Raw genomic sequence first — 22,158 nt, 5'->3', positions numbered from 1 at the left:
TAACTAAGAACTAAGCTATGAGATTAATAACGAACGAATTATTTCTTTATTTAAGTTTCTTAAGCAAGCGAGTGCCGTTTGAACATTAGAAATTATAATAAAAAACGCTCTCTAAACGCTAAACGCCTCTTTGTAATACTGAAGACAGGGCTGGAACATTTAAAAAAAAAGTATTAATTATTTAAATCACACATCGTCATTACATTTAAAATGTTCATGTAAAGTACATATAAATTATTGTAAAATTTTGAAAACGTAAAATAATTACAAAATCGTTATTATTCTTAAGAAATTAATGAAGCCCTGTCACTGAGCTAATGAAAACAATCATAATATCCCAACGCTGGACGTAGGCCTCTTCTCCTGTTAGGAGGCTCGGACCTTAATTCCGACTTAAGCTTATTATACACAGTCTAAGAAAAACTAACGGCATTTTTTTTTTTTTACAACAGCGACATTAAGACCCTTGCACGTCAAACTTTTAAGTGTATCTTCGACTTCACGTATCTTTTAACTTTCCACATATCGCTCCTATGTATCCGTTTCTATAATAAAATTCCGCAGAAATTTTTAACTTTGCCGTTTCATAAATTCAAATCATTTGTAAAAAAAATACATTGGTAAAGAAGGCATATTATTCAATACAAAATTATATAGATGATAAAAACCGTGGACTTTGTATTTTTGTGAAATGTTGAAAAAGAGCAAGTATTGAGTTTAATCGCCGGTTCTTCTCGGTAGAATCTGCATTTCGAACCGGTGGTAGCTTCACTTAATATAGTTTGTTAAATGACGATACAAAAGTGCTTGTAAAAGCCTAGAATAAGTATGTTTCGATTTTGCTCTTTTCAGACATTTTCAATAGTATTTGTATAAATTTATGAATTGATTGATTGATGAATATGAATTTCTTTGTTGATGTATATTATTTGTATTTATAGTTAGAAGGGAGACAAACAATTGCAAATTAAAGGTAAGTTACCATCAGACATTGGCGCTGTAAGAAATATTCAAGCTTGTCACACTATCAAAGCGTCGACACCACGCCTGCATCAAAACGACACTGGCTTACTAGTAAAAAAGAAAAAAGTAATATAATTGTTGTTTGTTGAAAGAAATAACTGACGTGGTACCCACTCAGATGGGCTTGCATGTCCTACTAATATAAAATTGATTAGGTTTCTTATATTTTAATTTAAATTTAAATTTATACAAATACTATTGAATTATATTACAAAACCAAATTCGTACAGTGTATAAATGATGTTACTATGAATCAAATAATTTAAATTAAAAGAGATTTTATATTTAATCTGTGTACTATATAGAAATATATATATTTGTTTGTGTTGCATGAAACCAATGTATGCAATTTGAGACCAATCGGTTTGACTGAACTACGCGTTTTGAACCACACAAAAACAAATAAGTTAAATTATATAAAAGCTTGTCAAATTAGGTGAACTCATTGCTGACAATCCTGTACTCGCATCGTCCGTCAAAAATATTTACCAACTACATATTTTATTAGTTATATTGAAGGACAAAAGTTCAAAGAAAATAATCTACTTTCTTTGCCAAACATTTACTCATAAAAAAAAAACGAATATCTAACCAAAGTCAGACACAATCTAGAAGTTCGAGCGTGTTTGGGTAACAAACATACGAACATCACCTATTACAATATTACTTCGAAAATAGTTCTTTTATTCTATGAGTCATATTATGCAACTCATTTATATTTGAACAAATTTGATTGTAATTAATAATTTTATAACTTTGGATAAGAGCGATATGTGACTAAGCTAAACAAATTGAAATGTATAATTGAGGAATCGGACACACCTGCGCCATCAATGTTATCGACATATGATTGGTAGCATAACCGTATTGAAATAGGTATCAGTTAATCGCGCTAGTGTGTTAGATCCTTAATTTTATTTTAAAAGCCAGTATATGGTCACGTGACTCGCGTCATAAAACAAGAGTGCGTGTTTGCATTAACACATACACAGGTCGAAGATCAATCAAATCGAACATTCGACCAGCCGTTGTCACGTTTGGTTACTTGGGTAAGTTTAATGAAAAACATTCAAGCTACACTTATAATCGAAGTGTCTACAAATTCAATCAAAACGTGTCCTTCCAGCGGACCGAACTTCCCAAATGTTTATGTACGAAGTAATGGAAAAATATTTACTTATTCATAATTAGAAGCTTGCTCAGTTCTAGTTAGCCGTTTGTGCCTTCCATTGTACTCTATTACACAGATTTAAGGTACATTTAAAAAATATAAACGTTTTTCAAAACTACACTATGGGTACATTTACACTACCTCAAAAAGGGAATACAGATAAACGACAAAGTGACGAAAATATATCTTATTAATTTCCTCTCACTGAAAGAGTATATACCTGTCCCTCTCTGAACGTACACGCCCCCGTGTGCGCATTCACCGATCACGATACTCACGAAGCACTAAGCATCACTAAGTTCTATATTAGTGGGTGAGTTGCTCGTCTTACTTTTCACCGGACGAGGAACTCGAGACTCTCCCTCGTCCTTTTTTCGTTTTTTTATCTTCGACTACTTCCTGTTTGTCGATGTTTTTCTCGATTGGTGGTAGTTCGCTCTGTTTCTGTGCCTGTGTTTGGGGTGGTGGGCCGGTGGGGGTATTCTAAAATCGAATTATTGGTTTAATTATTAGCATTTACTATAAAGACACAATTTTCCGAAAAAAAATTGACATCTGAAGCAAAAATTCAATCAATGTTAAAAACAATTAAATTTCAATTAGAAAAGCAGCTTAAAAGTCTACAAGTGTTTTCAAAGTATTATTACTAAAGTATTTAACAACATTAATGGTTCATGTACCTTTTTCTTAGCGTGTTTATCTCTCTTGGAACGATGGTCGTCATCGTCCCGCTTGCGACCCATCACTCCCAACAGCTTGCTCACCATGCTGCTGCGACCACGACCCTCGCTCTCCGCCTCAGGGGACTAAGTGTGCGACATATCATGTGAAATTATTTCATATAAGAGTTTAGATAAATGACTCCTTATTGTCAATAGGCGGGAAGTCCTTTCTTATTTTGTGATTAAAATGACTTTTTGGTGCACTAGAACACCGTGGTTCAGTTTGAGAACCACTGGTTTAGATTATTAAGTAAATGAGGTTTTCTATCAGAGTTATTATTGTTAGTATTATGTCATATAAAACATACCTTATTAGCTTCTAAAGACTCCTGCTTTTTCAATCCTTCGCTTTTCTTCAATGACTCCGACCTCTTCGCTTCCTTTAATTCTTGCTTCTTCTCTGCTTTCTCTTGTTTTTCTTGCTTTTTCTCCTTTGCCTCCTTCTCTTGCTTCTCAGACTTCCTAACTGACCCGCTGCGCTCCATCGTCTTTTCGTGCTTCGTTTTCTCTTCCACTTTTGGAACTTCTGTGTGTCTCTCTTCTATTTTTAATTCAATCTTCTCTATTTTCTTAATCGAATCTTGCTTCTTCAACTCTTTTTCGTGTTTTTTATTTTTCTCCTTTGTTTTGAAGTCTTCATCTTTGAGGCTGGAGTCTGATTTTTTTCTGGACTTCGTTTGCACTTCTGTGACACTGGGTGTTGATTCTTGTGTCGTTGTGAGCTTTTTACTGAGATCTAATGTCGGAATCGTCGCTTCAGTACTTGAACGACTGTCATCTATAAAGAAACAGATTTATTATAAACATCATATAGTTTAATTAAAGTAACGAATATCGCTACGTATCATTACTATTGAAATCTTATGTACGAATTTTCAAGCAATTCTTCATAAAAAAGAAATATTTTCATACCAATATTAACATCACGTGATGTGTCTATGTTGGACACGTCCATGCTGCTGTCGATGTAGGATTCATCAGACAGTGACAGCGATGCGAAAGATGTGTTCGGTTCGAAGGCCAACTTGTCCAGGCTCGCCTTGGGTGACGATGTGAAAATACTCGGTGTAGTCTGTTTGGCCGGTGTCCTGGAAATTTATGCTTATTTATTTTATCCTACTACGCGAATAATAAAGATCGGAACATAAATATTTTGGAGCTTTAGCTTAAAGTATACCATTCAAGACACATTTCAAAAATATTACTATTTTCATAGAATATTATTAAAAATGAAATCTAACATATACAGAGTGAAACTAAAAAATCTTGTATTCGATTCAGCGTTTCAGTATACGTATGGCGTGCAACGAGACAGTCCGCGTCGTACCTCACGGGTATCCTGGCCGCGTGGTGCGTGGGCGAGTCCTTCTCCTCGGCGATGCGAGGCAGCGCGGGCTCGTCGGGCTTGTCGGGCGGCGGCGGCGTGGGCGGCGCGGGGGCGGGCGCGCGCCACGCGCCCCCGCGCCGCGCCGCGCCCCCCGCGCCGCCCGCCGCGCAGCACAGCGGCGAGATCGAGCACTTGGCCTCCGCCGAGCGCGGGTGCAGTCTGCGGGCGGGCAACATGTCACTTTCGAGTCCACTCACTGACGTCAACAATATTTATTTTATGCACTACTACTATTTAGATAATATTGATGTTTGATTCCTACTGTATAAATCTTATATTTTACAGACAAACATAATCATATGTATTAGTGCCAATGAAATATGAACCAGAGTGAAGACAACATAAAATGTGAAAGTAATTTACTGTATGATCATGCAACGGAAAGCGTCGAGGTGGAATGACTATGATGATGATGACAATGGCAACAGTCAGACATATAAAGTGAACAAGTGTTAAACACAACTGAAATTTCTATTCTTTTAATCTCAATCAATTCGATGGGACGGCAGCTTCAACACTGCAGAAAGTTAATGTGTAGAACCAGCACCTTTACGTGCTCCGATGCCCCTCACTGTTTGAAAACTGACTTCACAATTCTGGGCTACTACTGCTGAGAAATCCTTGACAGAAAAACTCAATAACTCTGTAAGCCTCGCTAGGCCAACGAGGCTTTAAAAAAAAATATAACTTACAAATTATATATGAGACTGACTGATTACATCACATAACGCACAAACTCGTAGATAAACCGAGTTCGCCATAAAAGTACAACGTTAGATATTTCAAGCGAATACACATTTTATACGCTCTCTACGCACGGTCTAGTGCACAGGGCACAAGAGTAAGAGTCGTTAGCAAGTAAAGGGCTCGCACCTGTCGGGCGACAGCGCGCGGCGCAGCAGCGGCGACGCGGGGTCGCGGCGCGGCCACGCGCGCCGGCACTCGCGCGCCGCCAGCGGGGACGGGCTGCGCGCCTCGCAGCCGCGGCTGCCGACACACACGTTACACTCGGCCCAACGCGGCCACGCGCTGGTAGCGCACACTTGCGTCCGTACGAGTACGTACAGACGAGCTACGTCACTTTCGACTTTGTATTCGCGTGCCCTCAGAAACGTCAGATATAAGAATATGTTCTGCCGTAGAAGCAGCTAGTGACGAGTTTTGTTAGTAAGTGAAATGAGCGTACGAACATAGTCCCGACAGAAGTAAGTGTACATTGAGTGGCATGAAATGATATTCAGACATATAACGAGTTCCCGCAAGAGACGACCGAGCGCTTATCGGTCGTCGCGCGTCTCACCTGGTGGGCGAGGCGGGTGCGGGCTGCGGGGAGGGGGAGGGCGTGCGCGCGAGCGGCGACAGCGGCATGTGCTGCAGCGACGCGCGCCGGACTTCTCCCCCCAGCTTGTGCTTCAGCCCGTGCAGAGAGGACGGACTAACAGGCAGGATAACAATTCACGTCACATTATTGTAAACAAATACATATTATTAATAAATATAGTAAATAAGTCGGTAATACACATTTGAGCCAAAACAGTTCCCTAACTCTGGTACACCGGGCGTTTGCCCCTTTTATTTGATTAAATAATTGTTTCTTCGTAATATTTTTTCACCAGCAATCTTCTACTTGTATATTACTAGTATAGTAAATAAATTTATTTACAATACCAAAACTTCATTACACTACGCGGCAAAAGCAACTTCATATACATAATTACATATCTCAAAAATGTCACTGTACATAACGTATGACGCGTACTCACCGCTGGTAGTGGGTAGTGGGGTGCGTAGTGTGTAGGGGGGAGTCTGCGGCAGGGGACGCGGCGGGGGATGGCAGTTCACTAGACGCACCCGATACTATCTGTAGAAGACATAAATCATTTTTTACATATACGATACTTAAGAAATAAAACGAGCTTGAAGTTAAAATACTTGTATATATATAAACAGGGTTATTACAGTAACCCTGTCTATATATATACTTTATAAACGTATCGTACATTCTTGTACAGGATTTTTACGTAAAATAATTAAAGATCGGAGTTATATTGTTCAATCACACTCACTTGGTGCATCTCCTGCGAGGCTCGCTTGGTGGAGATGCGCCGGAACAGCGAGCAGCGGCGGCGCGGGCGCGGCCGGGGCGGCGCCGACGCGCGCCGGCCGCCCGCGCGGCGGCGCCCTCCCGCCTGCGCACGAATTATTCATATCACCTTTTGTAATTCGCTAATTATAATGTAATTTATATTTATATTTTCTTTTATTTCATTTAAAACAAAGAAATATTCCACTTGAAGTGATGCGGTCATCTTTACCCATAGACAGTGAAAGTGAAATAAGTATAAAATATTTCTTTGCCTATTCGACCCGTGGTATCGGAAAAGGGACAGCACCGCGTCTTAAATGACATCCCGATATTAGATTCGTCACGTGCAAAGTGAAAAACATTACCTGAATAGTGGTTTGATCTAACGGCGTAGCGCGAAGAGTGGCGTGCGGCGCTGCCAGCAGCAACCGTAGAACCTAGAAACATACCATGTTAACTTTAAAATCAATAAAAAAAACTTTTACTAAAAATACTCTCAGCATTAAAACATATAGATTGATATTTAGTACTTTGACGTTATTTATATCTATATAGTATATTATTTTTAAAAATGTATTTATAAAAATACATATACATTTTCCGATAATGTCACAGATGTTGAACATCCCTCCATAGTATTCGTAAGTGAAACCAAAATACCGACTAAGAATAACACAACAATAACTTCACTATAGGAACACGAATCTCACCTGTGTGTGCAACAGTCCCTGTACGGATTCCCCGTTGAGCTGCGTGATGAGATCTCCCGCGCGGAGTCCCGCCGCCCAAGCCGCTCCTTGCTCACTCACCGCCTACAAACAGAACAGAACTTTAATGTCTCAACATCGTACGTTAGCCTCGTCCCATTTATTTGGTGTCGGGGTATTGTATACGCTACAATAATTTGGACCTTACTGTGACAATACCTGACCTAAATATTGGTCCAACCAACCAAGAAAGGTACATGACATGATTTTTGTTATTATGATTTTTTGATGACATAGGTTGGCAGATGAGCCTATGGGCCACCTGATGATAAGAGGTCACCTCCCATAGGCAATTGTGCTGTAAGAAATATTAACTGTTCCTTACATCGCCAATGCGCCACCAACCTTGGGAACTAAGATGTTATGTCCCTTGTACATGTAGTTACACTGGCTCACTCACCCTTCAAACCGGAACACAACGACACTGTTGTTTGGCGATAGAATGTCTGATGAGTGGGTGGTACCTACCCAGGCGGGCTTGCTTAAAGTCCTACCACCAAGAGAGAGAAAATGTGCAAGAGATTAACATAAAAAAATATAGTACCGCCTCTTGCGACGCTTACATATCGTGATGAGGTGATTCTATTCTACTTTGTGGACAAGTTCCATCTAATCAGACAAAGTGTTGTCGAATATATTACTAACCGAGACGAGATGATGCATCGTGTAGTAGTCGGTGTCCCCGTAGTACACGCGCACGGTGTGGATGGTGAAGCCGAAGCCCCGCGGCCCGCGACGCACCACGATCGGAGGCTTCGACGACTGGATCAGCCTGAGGAACGAACTACTTCTCTAGTAGAACCACTCACATCATACTACTTTGCACTTCGGTGTAGCCATCCATCCAGCCATAGTTCGATGAAGTTCAATGTTGCCATAAAACGAACTAAACTATGTTTTATAATACAATATATGTATATTTAAATAGTAATTTTAAAAAACATCGATATATTTTTAATTTTTGACATCATTATTTTACAAACTCCTACTGCCGTCGTGCCATATATCCTCAAGTCCTTAACCTTAACTTAACCACACAATTATTTGCGGATAATAGAGTTCATTTCTCAAAATATTTTAAGAATCATAATAATATTACAACTCAATTATTGAAATCTATAATCTAAGCCGAGAGCCGAGATGGCCCAGTGGTTAGAACGCGTGCATCTTAACCGATGATTTCGGGTTCAAACCCAGGCAGGCACCACTGAATTTTCATGTGCTTAATTTGTGTTTATAATTCATCTCGTGCTCGGCGGTGAAGGAAAACATCGTGATGAAACCATGTGTCTAATTTCAACGAAATTCGCATTGGAGCAGCGTGGTGGAATATGCTCCAAATCTTCTCCTCAAAGGGAGAGGAGGCCTTAGCCCAGCAGTGAGAAATTTACAGGCTGTTTATGTTATAATCTAAGCTATCGTACTTAAGAAATAATAGTAAGTTCACTCACGAGTGGTTAGCGATCGCGAAGGGCGAGGGCGGGTCGCGGCAGGGGGAGGAGTCTCGCGACGAGTTGGTGGACGACGTGTTGCCGGCGCACGGGGACGCCGCCCCGCCCACCGCCAGCGTCGACACGCTGTCGTCCGCTGCGCACGGGGAACATACACTTAGTGGATGATGTGATTTATATAGTTATTACATTAATTGCCTCACAAATCGTAGTCACTCTAGCAATTTATCCTGGATTAATTTCTGAGCTGGTAAAAATAAAAGGTTTAATAGATTTTTTATAATGACTCCGTTGGATTCGGTCGTGCGTTTCAACTCTCTTTAGTCGTATTGGTTCGTCATATTATATTCGTGTACTAACTTGTACGAGCTCAAATATCAGAAGTGTTTGAAATCGACTGATTGAAGCGAAAAACGAACTGGTTTCTTCGCGTAAAGCTCGATTACAACACATACCTGGGTGAATAACGAGCGAGAGGCCGGAGGTGCTCGCCGACCGTCTCATAGACTTGGGCGCGGCGAGAGCTGAATGTTTACCCTTGTCCACCTTGTCTATGCCTTTATCATCCTTTTTCGCGACATCCGGTCTATAATCGAATATATTAGTTAGTAACATCGTTGAATTGACTGAATTGGGATTTAAGGTTTTCTTTATTTTATTATATAATTTTACAGACGATATGAAATGGGCAACAAGTAGCCCTATAATTGCGTAAATATTATTCGTGTATAAACTCACACTCTGGGCAGGAGCGCGGCGTGGCTCGCGTGCAGCGGGTGCGGGTGCGCCAGCGGGTGCGCGAGGGGCGGCGCGTGTGCGTGCACGTGCGGGTGCGCGTGCGCGAGCGGCGGCGCGTGCGGCGGCAGCGGGCGCAGCGCGGCGCGGCGCCGGGCCGCCGGCGACACGTCGTCCGAGTCCGTCTGCGAGGACTCCGCGGTGGACCCGCCGCCTGTGCCCACCATCTGAAATACGTATTCGTACACTAACTTTTCCTAGGTAGAGGCATAAAATAACTCGATTGTTATAAGCTCGGAGTATCATTGGAAAATTTTGTATTTTTTTCTACTATTGCTGTAATCAATGGTCCGCATTAATATTGTATAAAAAAGTCTATAAATAAAAATATAAAATGTATTACGCAATACATTAAAAGCAAAACGGAAGGTGCATTTAAAAATCCAAGAAAATATTTATATTACAGGAATAAATGTAAGAAAAGCTCTAAGTACTTACAGTTTCAGCTATCATAGAATCAAATCGCCACGTTAAGAGAGTTCGCAAATAAACATAATATACTAATACAATAGTAAACCACAGCGAAACAACTCACAGGGCACTTGGGATGGTGGTGCAGCGCGGGCGCGGTGGGCGTGGTGGGCGGCCCCGCGCTGTCCGGCGTGCCGGGCCAGCTGTCCGTGCTCTGCGGACACGCGAGTTGGGGACTACTTGTACTGCGTGTGTGTTACGAACACATCGACATGTCGCTTAAAATGTGACATTTGTATACTTTTGTGTAACAAGTATAGAAAATCAAAATAGACAAGAAGATTATAACGCAGCCGCTGAAAAGTTTTAGTGCCCTGAGATTAAATCAGTTTATCTAATATTTATGCCATTATACTATATATTATTGACGAAAAGCTAAATAATAAAAAGCAGAGTGAATAAATAAGCTATATTAAGCTGTTAAAGTCATACGTGAACGTCATTTGAGTTCATTTAATGCAATAGCGACTCGGGTGCAGCGATTACAGCTATTAAACTATGCTATTCAAGAAAGCGAAGTTCAAATTAGACGAATATATAAAATAATTGCGGTGCAATTAGTAAAAGTATAAATAATTTATCTCAATAAAGCAGGCGCGCTAACGAGTGCGTATATGTTTACCCTGGAGTCGTGTTCGAGCGCGGAGTGCGAGTGGTTGTAGTGTCGCCGCCACTGCGGGGAGGTGGAGGAGAAGGCGGCGAACACGCCCGCCTCGTCGGCCTCGGGCGCCTCGCCCGCCTCGTCCGTCTCCGCCTCGCTGTGGTTGTAGCGATCGCAGCGACCTGCGACGCGACCAAAGCGTTACAACCTACTCTCGATTTAATGAGAGCATGTTAACATTATGACGTCACAGTACCCTTCGATATCGGGTCTTGTACTGTTACGTAACATTTTTAAAAATACATTAGATAATTTATAACTAAATTAACTTTATACGTATTTTCTTCGATTTAAAATAATATAGAATAATAAAATATAAATTTATTTATTTGTTTGCATATCCAACAGCGAGAAAATAATTATGCGTTCAAGAAAAATTGTAATGTACTCACTGTCGAAGTAGCTGGTGTCCTCGTCGTTCTCGAGCTGCGGTATAAACTCCGCCTTGCGTCGCAGTAGATTGTTCCAGTCCAGACCGTAAAAGTATATATGTTCCTACGCAAATATCAACACTGAAATTTTATGCGTTATATAAATATTCATCCATACCCGTATACATTTATTTAATCAATTAACGAGAGCCTTTTAATTATAATTTGAAAAAGGCTGCATACCTTGACTTGGTGCGTGCCCGCCGTGCCGAGCCGGTCGCGCGGGTTGCGCGCCAGCAGCTCCGTGATGATGGCGCGCGCCTCCACCGCTATGGGGAAGTCGTCCTCAGAGGGCCACTCTATGTCATCTGTGATACACCACCACTAGTGATTACTGGACCGCTGACTGAAGCTTACCACACGTACGATCGTTTACTAGGGTTATGTATGGGATGCTCGTGATGTTTAACTCAATCCGTCGATTCTGCTAGTAATTTTATATATTTTTTAAAGTTAGTTAAACACATCTAAACGAAATGTGAATTAGTTAAATATATTATTTATATCCTTTTCTTTTTTAATTTCATACCATTGACGGTATGCGCGAAGAGTTCCTCCGGGGTATCGCCGAAGAACGGAACGCAGCCCACGATGAACTCGTACAGGATGACACCCATCGACCACCAATCGACTGGTTTGCCGTAGCCCTGTAGTTATTATTATAATTTTTATTGTTAAATTCTTATTGAGCTTTTGATTTATTAAAAAGGCGTACGCACTGCTTAGAAGGAAGTTAGATAAAGTAAACAAATTCGAAAACAGACAAATAAAATTATTTACTTTTTAGATTAGGCCTCATAGACTCATCAGATATTATACCGCCAAACAGAACTACAGTGTTTTTGTGTTCCGGTTTGAGTGATCCAATGTAACTACAGGCAGAAGGGACATAACATATTCATCTTCTTCATCACTTGTGGAGCAATGGCATCCCCATTCAACCATAAGGGATGGTTAATATTTCTTACAGGGTCAATCTTGACCACTCATCAGCAGGTGGGCCATTATCCCGTCCGCTCTCTAAATATTATGAAAAGATAGTATCTTTGAGCTGCATAAAAACCAAGAGACGAATGGTCACCTGCCGCAGGATGACCTCCGGCGCGATGTACTCGGGCGTGCCGCACACCTGCTTATCAGAGAACTGGCGCGCCTCGCGGTCCGCGTACTCCTCGTACAGGTTCGTCGCCACTGCGCAACCACAGCGTTAGCACTCGACCGTTAGCGGGTATTCTAGTATTGCTATTTGCTTATAGTGACGATTCTATAAGCATTGGTTACCACTACGTACCGCTGGCATAGAGCGGAACATTTTTTTTTTAACATTTTTGAATTTATTTTATTACTTAGACATCCTAAATATTGGTAACAGTTTCTATCCAATTTGACAAAATGCAACGAATTTTAGAAAATTATTATTAATAATAAGCAAGTTAAAGGAAATGTATACAATTTTAATTGTTCTATCGGTGGGCTTTTAATGAAATGAAACAAGTGAATTATAATTTAAAAAAAAATTGAAATAATTTAGACACTTACGTGACATGAGACCCATCTTGCTGAGTCCAAAGTCAGTGAGCTTGATGTGACCCGTTGCTGTGATGAGCAGGCTGGGAGATGTAAAAATAGTTATTACGATTATTATCTTAAAGTGAAACTTCATTGGATGTGAAGAAAATTTCGAAATTAAATTTAATCGCTTTTATTATTTTTCTAACCGTACTGATCATGAACTAGTGATATAAAGATGCCTTAATTTATATTTAGAAAACTTTTTTAACTTAAAAATATTTACCGATCCTGAGGTACGGTTAGATTGTTATTTCTCTTAATCGTTACAGATATAATGACGTACCGTAATGGTAAAAAGTCTGGTACAATTAATGGTAGGTATCTATGAGTAGCGTGTGTGTATTGTGTGTGTGTTGGATGTGTGCGCGTGTGCTCACTTGTCCGGCTTGAGGTCGCGGTGCACGATGCCGTAGGAGTGCAGGTACTCCACGGCGAGCACGGCCTCGGCGAAGTAGTGGCGCGCCATGTCGGGCGGCAGCGGGCCGGCGCGCAGCAGCGTGGCGCAGTCGCCGCCCTCCACGAACTCCAGGATCAGGCACAGGTGGCGCTTCGTCTCGAACGAGCAGTACATCGTCACCTGCGCGGAGGTACCCCACTTGTTACGTCACCTCACGCTCCATACTCTCGACAGAACCACACAACATTTCGAAACACGAAGCAACGTCGCTGGGTGGTACCATGACTTGTGACCCTCAGTAATATCAACTGCACACATTGACACCGAGTAAGTGTAAATGTAGTATAAATGTTAATATTATATTATTAGTACAAATCTAACAAGATTCCGTTTATGTTATCAACCAAACACATCTTTCTTCTCTACCGAGTAGATAAATCTGTCATCTTTTGTTCAAATTAAAAATAAATAACATATATATTAAATCCATTGTACAAAAAAATGTAATCAACGAATTCCACTAGCATCGATTAATATATTATAAAAAAGATTTGTAATAAAATCTCACCACAAAAGGATTGTCGGCAAAACTTAAAATGTCCCTTTCAGCGAAAGCTTGTTCAACTTGATTCCTCAATATCAAGTTGTTTTTACTTATTTTCTTCATTGCGTATCTGTAAAGAATATTTAAGGTTAAGAGATGCGCGCCGGTAAACTGACTTACTTTTCCATTGCAACCAATAATTATTTACATCAAATAATTTAAAAAAATACCTCTGCCTCGTCTGCTTGTGCTTGACGAGGTAGACGGCGCCGTAGGCTCCGTTGGAGATGAGCTTGATGACCTGGTAGTCGTTCTCCGAGGGGGGGGTGCTGCCCGAGCCCGGCGCGCCCGGCGGGGACTGCCGTCCGCGCACTCTGGCGAGGCGCAAGTACGGTCAAATAGAAACATACTTACTAACCTGCTATACATGCTATAAATCATATGTTAATTATCGTGATATCGTTGTTAAAGTTTTAAAGTGATACTTTTTATACGATATTTTTTCGAAATAGTTTGTATCAGTATAGAGCGAGGACTCACTTGGAGGGCGAGCAGGTCTGCGGCGGCGGCGGGGGCGGAGGCACGTGCAGCTCCGCCAGCGGGTCCTTCGACAGGCCCAGCTTGTGGATGATGTACTGCGGGATATCCGTAGTCATCCCCTGCGGGATACACCGACACGTTCACATCGTTACATTGATGAAGGTATGAAGGATTGATGAAGGTATGAAGGTATGCAGTGTGGCACTAGTGGTAGTGCCACACTGCATACCTTCGGGTTGCAGCCGAATGAGCCGGCACGCCCGGGGAAGTACCACTCTCTCACTTAAAATTGGCGTAAAGTGGTAGCTATGCTACCGCGTTTCGTCCGGTATGTGAGAGACCCGGAGGCCCGGACCCCCTCCCCACCAAAACATAATGGTTGTGCAGAATTTGGTTTCATTACCCCAGGAGGGTACCATCAGCGACTGCGGTGGAGAATCCCTCTCTGGGCATCCATGCTCAGGACGTACACCACCTGAGCAGGGATGCCCAGGCTGCCCTCCGAATTCTGGGAAAGGGGCAATTCTGCGCTCGCCACTGTTCGGGGCAAGCGGAGCAGGCATCATAAGGTAACCCCTACCACCCCCTACCACCCTCACTGTGGACTTCTGCAACATAAGGGGACTCAACTCCAACTTGAACGCCGTTCACTTTCACCTTGAGACGGCGAAGCCGGCCTTGCTGTTTCTTACCGAGACCCAGATATCACCTCCAGCCGATACGAAATTTCTTTCTTACCCCGGGTACAAATTGGAACATTCCTTTGTACCACGAGCTGGGGTGTGCGTTTACGTCAGAGATGATATCTGCTCTCGACGCCTCGGCAGCCTTGAAGGGCAGGACCTATCGATTATCTGGCTAGGTGTAGACTGCGACGCCTATCCGCGAATCTACGCGTGCCTTTATAGGTCCCATAACGGCAATGTAATGTGTAAACCGATTCATAGCTGACGCTACGCGACTGTAATTAAAATACACAACTAGAAAACAACGCCATCTTGTTTCCATAGACAATAGTTGATGCCAACGCTATCTCTGACCTCAAACGACAAAAATATAAAATAATTAAATACGGTCTCGAATCAACAATCATATCACTCGTTTAATAATTGTATTGTATTTAAATTATTTATAAATGATGGTTTATTTCTACCTGTAAATGTCTCGCGTGTCCTTCGGCCGCTTCCAACAACCTGTAGAAACGCTCGGGATCGAACTCCAAGCACTCGAGGAGCCGAGCTGGTCGCGCCATTGCAAGAGTCAGTCGGGTGACCAGGGGGGCCACTTGGGCACCCGCTTCAGCCGACTTATCTCTTGTCTGAAACGAGTTGGAATATTAATTAATCAACATAACATACAACAAATACCGACATTAATAAGTTCGGCATGACTTATCTATACTAATATTATAAATGCGAAAATACTAAACCGAATTTGATGAAATTTGGTATGAAATAAGCTTGAATCCCAAGGAAGGATATAGGCTACTTTTTATGTCGATCACCTGACGAGCAACCCCTAAAACACGGGCGAACCTGCGTGCGACAACTTGTTATACACATATATATATTTTAATACACACCACGTCGACACCGTACAAAAAAATACTTAGAACTAATTTTGTAGCAAGTTACTAATTGCTAATTTCGAACCAGTATATTATTCAGGTTTATTTCTAATGAAATTGTTTTAATCGAAGCGGAGTGTTCTGACACAAGGGTAGATATGACATCTACCCACTCTTAAAAGATAGCTTCTCTTTTGAAAACTTGACGCATAATGTTCAGATGCCGATACAAATTTGACAAATTAGACTGGCAAAATACACTTTATCTCCTTAAGCATACAAAACAGGTTTCCAAAGCAATAGTACTTGTAGGCATCATAAAACAATAGTTATTATTACCTGGGAATAAAACTGTAATATTAGTATGAATTATTATTAAATTACCTCACATAACAAACGATCCAAACTGTCCGCCATATCGTAAAAATAGCTACTCGTCACTTGCTTCGATTCTGATTTATGAAGGCAATCTCGCGCCATTTCCAATACCTTAAGAAAAAATAAATAATTAGAACTGACCGTTCAAGTTGCGCATGCGCACACACGGTTTATTTGGGTACAGTGAAGGTAGCAATCGCTCTAGGGACTTCAGGGGGAAAAACAATTGTATGCTACTGGACTTTGGTAAGACTGAAAAAATCAAAGTCGTACAGGATTCAATTCCAGCGACGAAAAAAAACATCATTTAAATATATAATAGTTGTGACTATAGTGATATATTGGGGTCCAAATTAAGCCGAGAGTCATTCTCGCTTTACCCTGATAAGGCTAACCCCCACGCTAAATGCAAGCACTCTCCGGACACAGTATAATACAATCACCTGTCTCTGGACGAATCGTTCGATCGGATTACGATCTGGTTTTTTATCCAATTCCGTCAGCTCCTCGATGAGTGATCTTAATCTGAAAGCAAAGTACATCAATTAAAATATATTATAATAAAAACTTTCGAACCGGTGGTAACTTTACTTTAAATAGTTTGTCTACCTTTATACGTTTGCCTACTTCAATAAAGTATTTTTGATTTGATTTGATTTGAAAGCGGACATAAACAGTTAAATCACCTTTATAACAGTATCGTATACTAAGTTTAAGGAAATATCTTGTATTACAGGAACCTGTGTAAGTTTTCCCTAAACAAATTTAACAAAATCAGATGAATTTTGATAACAGAAATACAAGACGAACTTATCATCCATAGCCCTTTGTGCAGCCGGGAACCGCGACGCGAAGAGAGACGACATAGCCGAGACCGCGTCGTCCTTCGAACCTTCTGATCCCCCGCTCCCGCCGCCCGGAGATCGGGACGGAGAACTGCAACGAAAACATACTTATAACACTTTTATAAAATTTTACTACGACTACTATAGCAACAGCATTTGTAACTTCAAAGACACATTCTTGGTGGTAGGGCTTTGTGCAAGCCCGTCTGGGTAGGTACCACTCACTCATCAGATATTCTACCGCCAAATAACAGTACTCTGTATTGTTGTGTTCCGGTTAGAAGGGTGAGTGAGCCAGTGTAATCACAGGCACAAGGGACATAACATCTTAGTTCCCAATGTTGGTGGCGCATAGGTGATGTAAGGAATGGTTAATATTTCTTACAGCGCCTTTGTCTATGGGCGGTGGTGACCACTTACCATCAGGTGGCCCATAAGCTCGTCCGCCAATCAATGCCATAAAAAAAAATAAAAAAAAAATGTTGTCAACTTGTCAGTGAGGTGTTGTCATCGCCACTCAAATATATTAAAGAAAAAAAACTTAAAATCTGAGCTTTTCACTAACAGTACCTGAAGCAAGATTAATTGTTAAAAAGTCCAAAAAAAACTCTAAAACGTTTTTCAGAACTCATAGACTATTGTATTTTTTATTTAAAAGTATCGCTAAACGATGTGAGAAATACTTAAACCTTACAAATTCCTAATAGCTTCAATTAGGTCAATTTTATGGACACTGAAAACGCCTCGTTATTACCCATATATACACTACACACCCTTCTTTGAACTTGGATTGGTTGGCAAGTTTGTGTCGTTCAATTACTTATTACAAGGCCATTAGAGGCCAAAGAGCAAATATGTAAGTTAAGCAAATGACACACCAATTTGTAGATGCCTCTTCTCTTTTGAAATCGGTCTGAAACATATTCTACCATAAGCTCTGGAGTACGAGTACAGTACGGAAAGAGTTGGGAGTACAAATGTCACGCGTTCCTTCACTGTCGAGCCAAAGATAAATGATAAACGCAAGAACGCGAAAACTCATTAACAGATAGTCTTGTTCGTTTAGAGCAGGAGCTATTATGGCTAAACTTTTGGATACCCTTCCATAAAAATACCGACTAAAAGATCATTTTCGTGCACAATTACGCCTTAATACCTGAGACTTCGACTCCTTACTCTCCGGGGCAAGGCTCGAGGGGAGGGAGAAGGAGCTCTCGCCGCGTGTCCACTTCCACCGCTGTCCGAAAGCGACGCCCAGTTCATGCCGCTGCCTTGTGAACTGCTGCAAGATAGAATACCAACATCATTTATTAAATTAAAACTAGTGTTGCAATCTCAATCAATCAAAGAGCCGAGATGGCCCAGTGGTTAGAACGCGTGCATCTTAACCGATGATTTCGGGTTCAAACCCAGGCAGGCACCACTGAATTTTCATGTGCTTAATTTGTGTTTATAATTCATCTCGTGCTCAGCGGTGAAGGAAAACATCGTGAGGAAACCTGCATGTGTTTAATTTCAACGAAATTCTGCCACATGTGTATTCCACCAACCCGCATTGGAGCAGCGTGGTGTAATATGCTCCATACCTTCTCCTCAACGGGAGAGGAGGCCTTAGCCCAGCAGTGGGAAATTTACAGGCTGATTATGTTGCAATCTTTCTAAACGGAATAATATTTAAACGATTATATCTAAATACACTGTCAAAAGGTAAAATAGTGGCTAATGATTGCCGCTATTGATAGTGGCAATAATTAGCCACTATTTCTGCGTTTCTGACGTTTTGCGAGTGACACTATCTCAATATATAAATAATAGATGAATACTATGAAAAAGGTAATTTAATATGTATGTATAGTATTATGTGACATATATATATATATACTAAATACATACTTAGTTAGATGGTTCACTAATAGTTGTCCATTCTTTTTCTTAAACTTACAACAAGTTGACAAATATCGAGAGACAGACAGACATACAAAGTAGTAAAATATAGTTCCTTAAAGTAGAACTGACATAGATTTTTTTTTAATGTTAGCAAATATTTAATAAGCAAATTTCTCACAGAATAATGCGCCATTTGGAATAACATATTCAGTCTAACAGCTAGACAATTTATTATAATGAATTTTACTTAAATTTTTTCTTTATTTTATTTCTTTTACTCTTTTAGAAGAAAGGCAAAGGCGAAGGTATTAATGACATACAGCCGAGACTTCAGCATTGTATACGATTTGTAAATATTTACTTGAGTGAGTTCTGATGGTGGTGGCAATGCGGACAAGGGGCGCGCGGGGGTTCGCACGTCACCTGCGCGGCCAGCAGCCGCTCCTGCGACGAACATTGCGACTGCAACACAGGAAATGAACAAATAATAAAACTTCAGAAACAAATCTTGTAAAAAAACATCGATCAGCAGCGGTGAAATTAAAACTCTTTGATCGTAAACATTTTAATATTTTGGCATACATCTATATAATATATACATCATACATCATATCTAACTAAATACCCATTAAAAGATAACATACAACTGCATACAACCTATTTCAATCGAAGCAGGAATGAAGATAAACAAACTTGGTGGTAGGACTTTGTGCAAGCCCAGCGGGTACGATCAGATATTCTACCGCCCAACAGCACTGGGTGAGTAAGCCAGTGCAACTACAGGCACAACGGACGTAATATCTTAGCTCCCACGGTTGACTGTGCATTGGTGCGATGTAAGGAATGGTTGTTATTTCTTACAGCGTCAATGTCTAAGGGCGGCGGTGACCGCTTACCATCAGGTGGCCCATTTACCGGTCCACGTACCTATTACATAAATAAAAAACCTTAGATTTTCGTATTCCATGCGATTTACTAATAACTATATATATATATATATATATATATATATATTATGCACTACAGTTCTTGATTAACATATCTTTATTTACAATGGAACACTGTTCAACTTCATTACGTATATCAACTTTGTACTTCCGAAGTTCCGATAACAGCTTCGTTCGAATTTCAAAACGAAATTTATTCGCAAATTCATAATGAATATCATAATGAATATCATAGATTATACAAGCTCTCGACCAATGATATCGCGTCAAATCGATGTCAAATGTTGTGTATTACACTTTTGTCCTATTGTGATTGGACAGGCTACAGGCATGTTTACATTTGTATAAATAAAAAATGCACGATAAATTAAGATCTAATTCAAGTAGCTAATGTGTAAGGAATAACGTAGCTATGCTGATGACTTGGACGACTTTCAAAGCTAACAATAAGGGTATACGTATTAATATCGTCTTTAGTAAAACGTGTTAAGAGCTAAAATCGTTATACACATTTAAATGCAGTTGAAATCTGAAATATAAAACAATTTTATCCGACATCTCGGTAACATAAATTACAAAGTGAAACGGTAATAATAATAACTATATTTTTATATTACAAATACTAAGACGGTGTTTTATGAGTGTGTCAGATTAAGTAAGAAATAAATAAATAATTAGACAATTACAAACAAGGCTTACACTATGTATTGTATGTTTTAATCAATTCTGTAATAACAATAATTTAATTTAAGTTATTTTTGAATTGTGTTGATAACATTGATATTAAATAAGAGGGTACTTTGACTTTTCTGTTCAATATTGTGAGTCACGTGATTTGTAGTGAGTCTTATATAAGTGATGGAAGCTCGGTACAGAACACTTTACGTTTACTTTGCACTTGATCCTGGACCAGCAAGCTGCTGCTAACATTTAAGGTACGATATAATTTTGTGATATAATATAATTGTTATTGCTTGTTAAATTATTGATGAATATATGAATTGTGTTTTTGCAATTATCAATATACAAAGTTAGTATAATTGTATTTAATTAAAATGACTGTATTTTTGGATATTGAAAAAGAGTAACTACTGAGTTTCTTGCCGGTTCTTCTCGGTAGAACCTACATTCCGAACCGATGGTAGCTTTACTTTAAATAGCTTGTTAAATGACGATTCAAAAGTGCTTGTAAAAGCCTACTTGAATAAATTAAGATTTTGATTAAGGTAATTGGTTTTCTTGCAATTATTAATTGATACAATATTACGTTTACTACAGCTATTATAATGGCTAAATAAATATTTGTTTTTCATATATAATCTTTTATTGTCTTATAACCTTAAAATATAATAAAATAATAAAGAAATAGAAATTATTCTTAAAATATCCTGACATAATGTATTAACTCTCTATAAAGAAATCTAACACGTGCATATCATATATTTTTTTTTTAAATAATATTATTAAGAATGAGTCATAACTTATAAAGGTAAATGTCCCATTGCTGGGCTTAGACCTCCTCGCATTTTTAGGAGCAGATATAAGTGGATAATTTTCTTCTGACATGTGCAGGTTTCTTTCATCGCTGAACACAAGATGAATTATTCAAAACAAACTAGGCACATTAAAGTTCAGTGGTGTCAACATTCACGTGATATGGGCCATCTCGGTTCTCATTGTTCTAAATTAAGATAAAACTATTTTAATATGCAATTAACACGCACTTTTTTTGTAATAAGTGAATAAACTACTCATGTATGTGAAAATGCAACACAAACGGCAATATATTTTCATTGTTTTGGTACTTTTTATTTACATACAGATAAACAAACAGACAGAAGGATAAAGAAGTGATCTTATAAGAGCTCCTTTTTACCTTCTTGAAGTACAGAACCCTAAAAAACTATGTTTTGTTTGTTAGGTGACTAATGAGTAGTGACTAATCGCCCTTGTGATACTTTTCTACACTAATCCCTTTATCTTTCCCCTAAGCTTCATCCTTATGGTAAACCCGGTAGTAACATTAATATTACTTGTGATACAAGTATCCGAACACAACAGCATATTATTGAATTTTATTTATGACATATGTCAATTATTTTTAACGCTACGATTTTCTATTCCTTTTTGTGTAATTGTTAGGCGGTAAATGTGCCACAAGATGTTAAGCGGTCGGTAGACTTTGGCGCTGTTTGAAATATTAACCATTACTTACATCGCCAATGCGCCACCAACGTTGGGAACTAAGATGTTATGTCCCGTATGCTAGTAGTTACTCTGGCTCACACCCCCGCCAAACCGGAACACAACAACACCAGGCATTTCTGCTTGGTGGCAGAATACCTGCAGAGTGGGTGGTACCTAACCAGACGGATTTCCACAAAGCCCTGCCACCAAGTAATTTATTTGATTGTTATCACATACGTATATATTAGGTACATTCAAAGTTATGTAAGAAACCAGACGTCTTTAAGAACGAATCCATAAATAATAATTATTTCAATACGCATTTTTTT

The 22,158-nt window shown here is 39.8% G+C and overlaps 1 protein-coding gene across 3 annotated transcripts in view; it reads right to left on the bottom strand.

The window, feature by feature from the left end:
• Positions 1 to 1,653: 1,653 nt before the first annotated feature.
• Positions 1,654 to 22,158, bottom strand: part of Dop (drop out) — an 82,042-nt gene continuing 61,537 nt past the window's right edge. The window contains exons 6-37 of one of the 3 annotated variants that reach the window (XM_064219221.1): positions 19,057 to 19,157; positions 17,965 to 18,090; positions 16,774 to 16,899; positions 16,407 to 16,488; positions 15,970 to 16,074; positions 15,172 to 15,336; positions 14,019 to 14,137; positions 13,709 to 13,852; positions 13,503 to 13,608; positions 12,915 to 13,114; positions 12,505 to 12,575; positions 12,047 to 12,156; positions 11,495 to 11,612; positions 11,149 to 11,273; positions 10,927 to 11,029; positions 10,496 to 10,656; positions 9,938 to 10,027; positions 9,346 to 9,569; positions 9,063 to 9,193; positions 8,608 to 8,743; positions 7,802 to 7,940; positions 7,100 to 7,201; positions 6,755 to 6,826; positions 6,370 to 6,492; positions 6,067 to 6,164; positions 5,604 to 5,738; positions 5,177 to 5,290; positions 4,244 to 4,462; positions 3,829 to 4,004; positions 3,225 to 3,694; positions 2,875 to 3,000; positions 1,654 to 2,677 (exon numbers count right to left, since the gene is read on the bottom strand). In XM_064219221.1, coding sequence (XP_064075291.1) covers positions 2,522 to 2,677; positions 2,875 to 3,000; positions 3,225 to 3,694; positions 3,829 to 4,004; positions 4,244 to 4,462; positions 5,177 to 5,290; positions 5,604 to 5,738; positions 6,067 to 6,164; positions 6,370 to 6,492; positions 6,755 to 6,826; positions 7,100 to 7,201; positions 7,802 to 7,940; positions 8,608 to 8,743; positions 9,063 to 9,193; positions 9,346 to 9,569; positions 9,938 to 10,027; positions 10,496 to 10,656; positions 10,927 to 11,029; positions 11,149 to 11,273; positions 11,495 to 11,612; positions 12,047 to 12,156; positions 12,505 to 12,575; positions 12,915 to 13,114; positions 13,503 to 13,608; positions 13,709 to 13,852; positions 14,019 to 14,137; positions 15,172 to 15,336; positions 15,970 to 16,074; positions 16,407 to 16,488; positions 16,774 to 16,899; positions 17,965 to 18,090; positions 19,057 to 19,157 — 4,473 coding nt within the window. In that variant the 3' untranslated portion in view covers positions 1,654 to 2,521. The remainder of the gene's footprint in view (positions 2,678 to 2,874; positions 3,001 to 3,224; positions 3,695 to 3,828; positions 4,005 to 4,243; positions 4,463 to 5,176; positions 5,291 to 5,603; positions 5,739 to 6,066; positions 6,165 to 6,369; positions 6,493 to 6,754; positions 6,827 to 7,099; positions 7,202 to 7,801; positions 7,941 to 8,607; positions 8,744 to 9,062; positions 9,194 to 9,345; positions 9,570 to 9,937; positions 10,028 to 10,495; positions 10,657 to 10,926; positions 11,030 to 11,148; positions 11,274 to 11,494; positions 11,613 to 12,046; positions 12,157 to 12,504; positions 12,576 to 12,914; positions 13,115 to 13,502; positions 13,609 to 13,708; positions 13,853 to 14,018; positions 14,138 to 15,171; positions 15,337 to 15,969; positions 16,075 to 16,406; positions 16,489 to 16,773; positions 16,900 to 17,964; positions 18,091 to 19,056; positions 19,158 to 22,158) is intronic. The other 2 variants (XM_026638276.2, XM_064219222.1) reach the window with 2 other exon arrangements.

Source organism: Vanessa tameamea, chromosome 26, assembly GCF_037043105.1.
Source record: "Vanessa tameamea isolate UH-Manoa-2023 chromosome 26, ilVanTame1 primary haplotype, whole genome shotgun sequence".
NCBI lineage: Eukaryota > Metazoa > Arthropoda > Insecta > Lepidoptera > Nymphalidae > Vanessa > Vanessa tameamea.
Note: the sequence above shows the minus strand (reverse complement) of the source record. Positions and strands in the feature narration are given on the sequence as shown.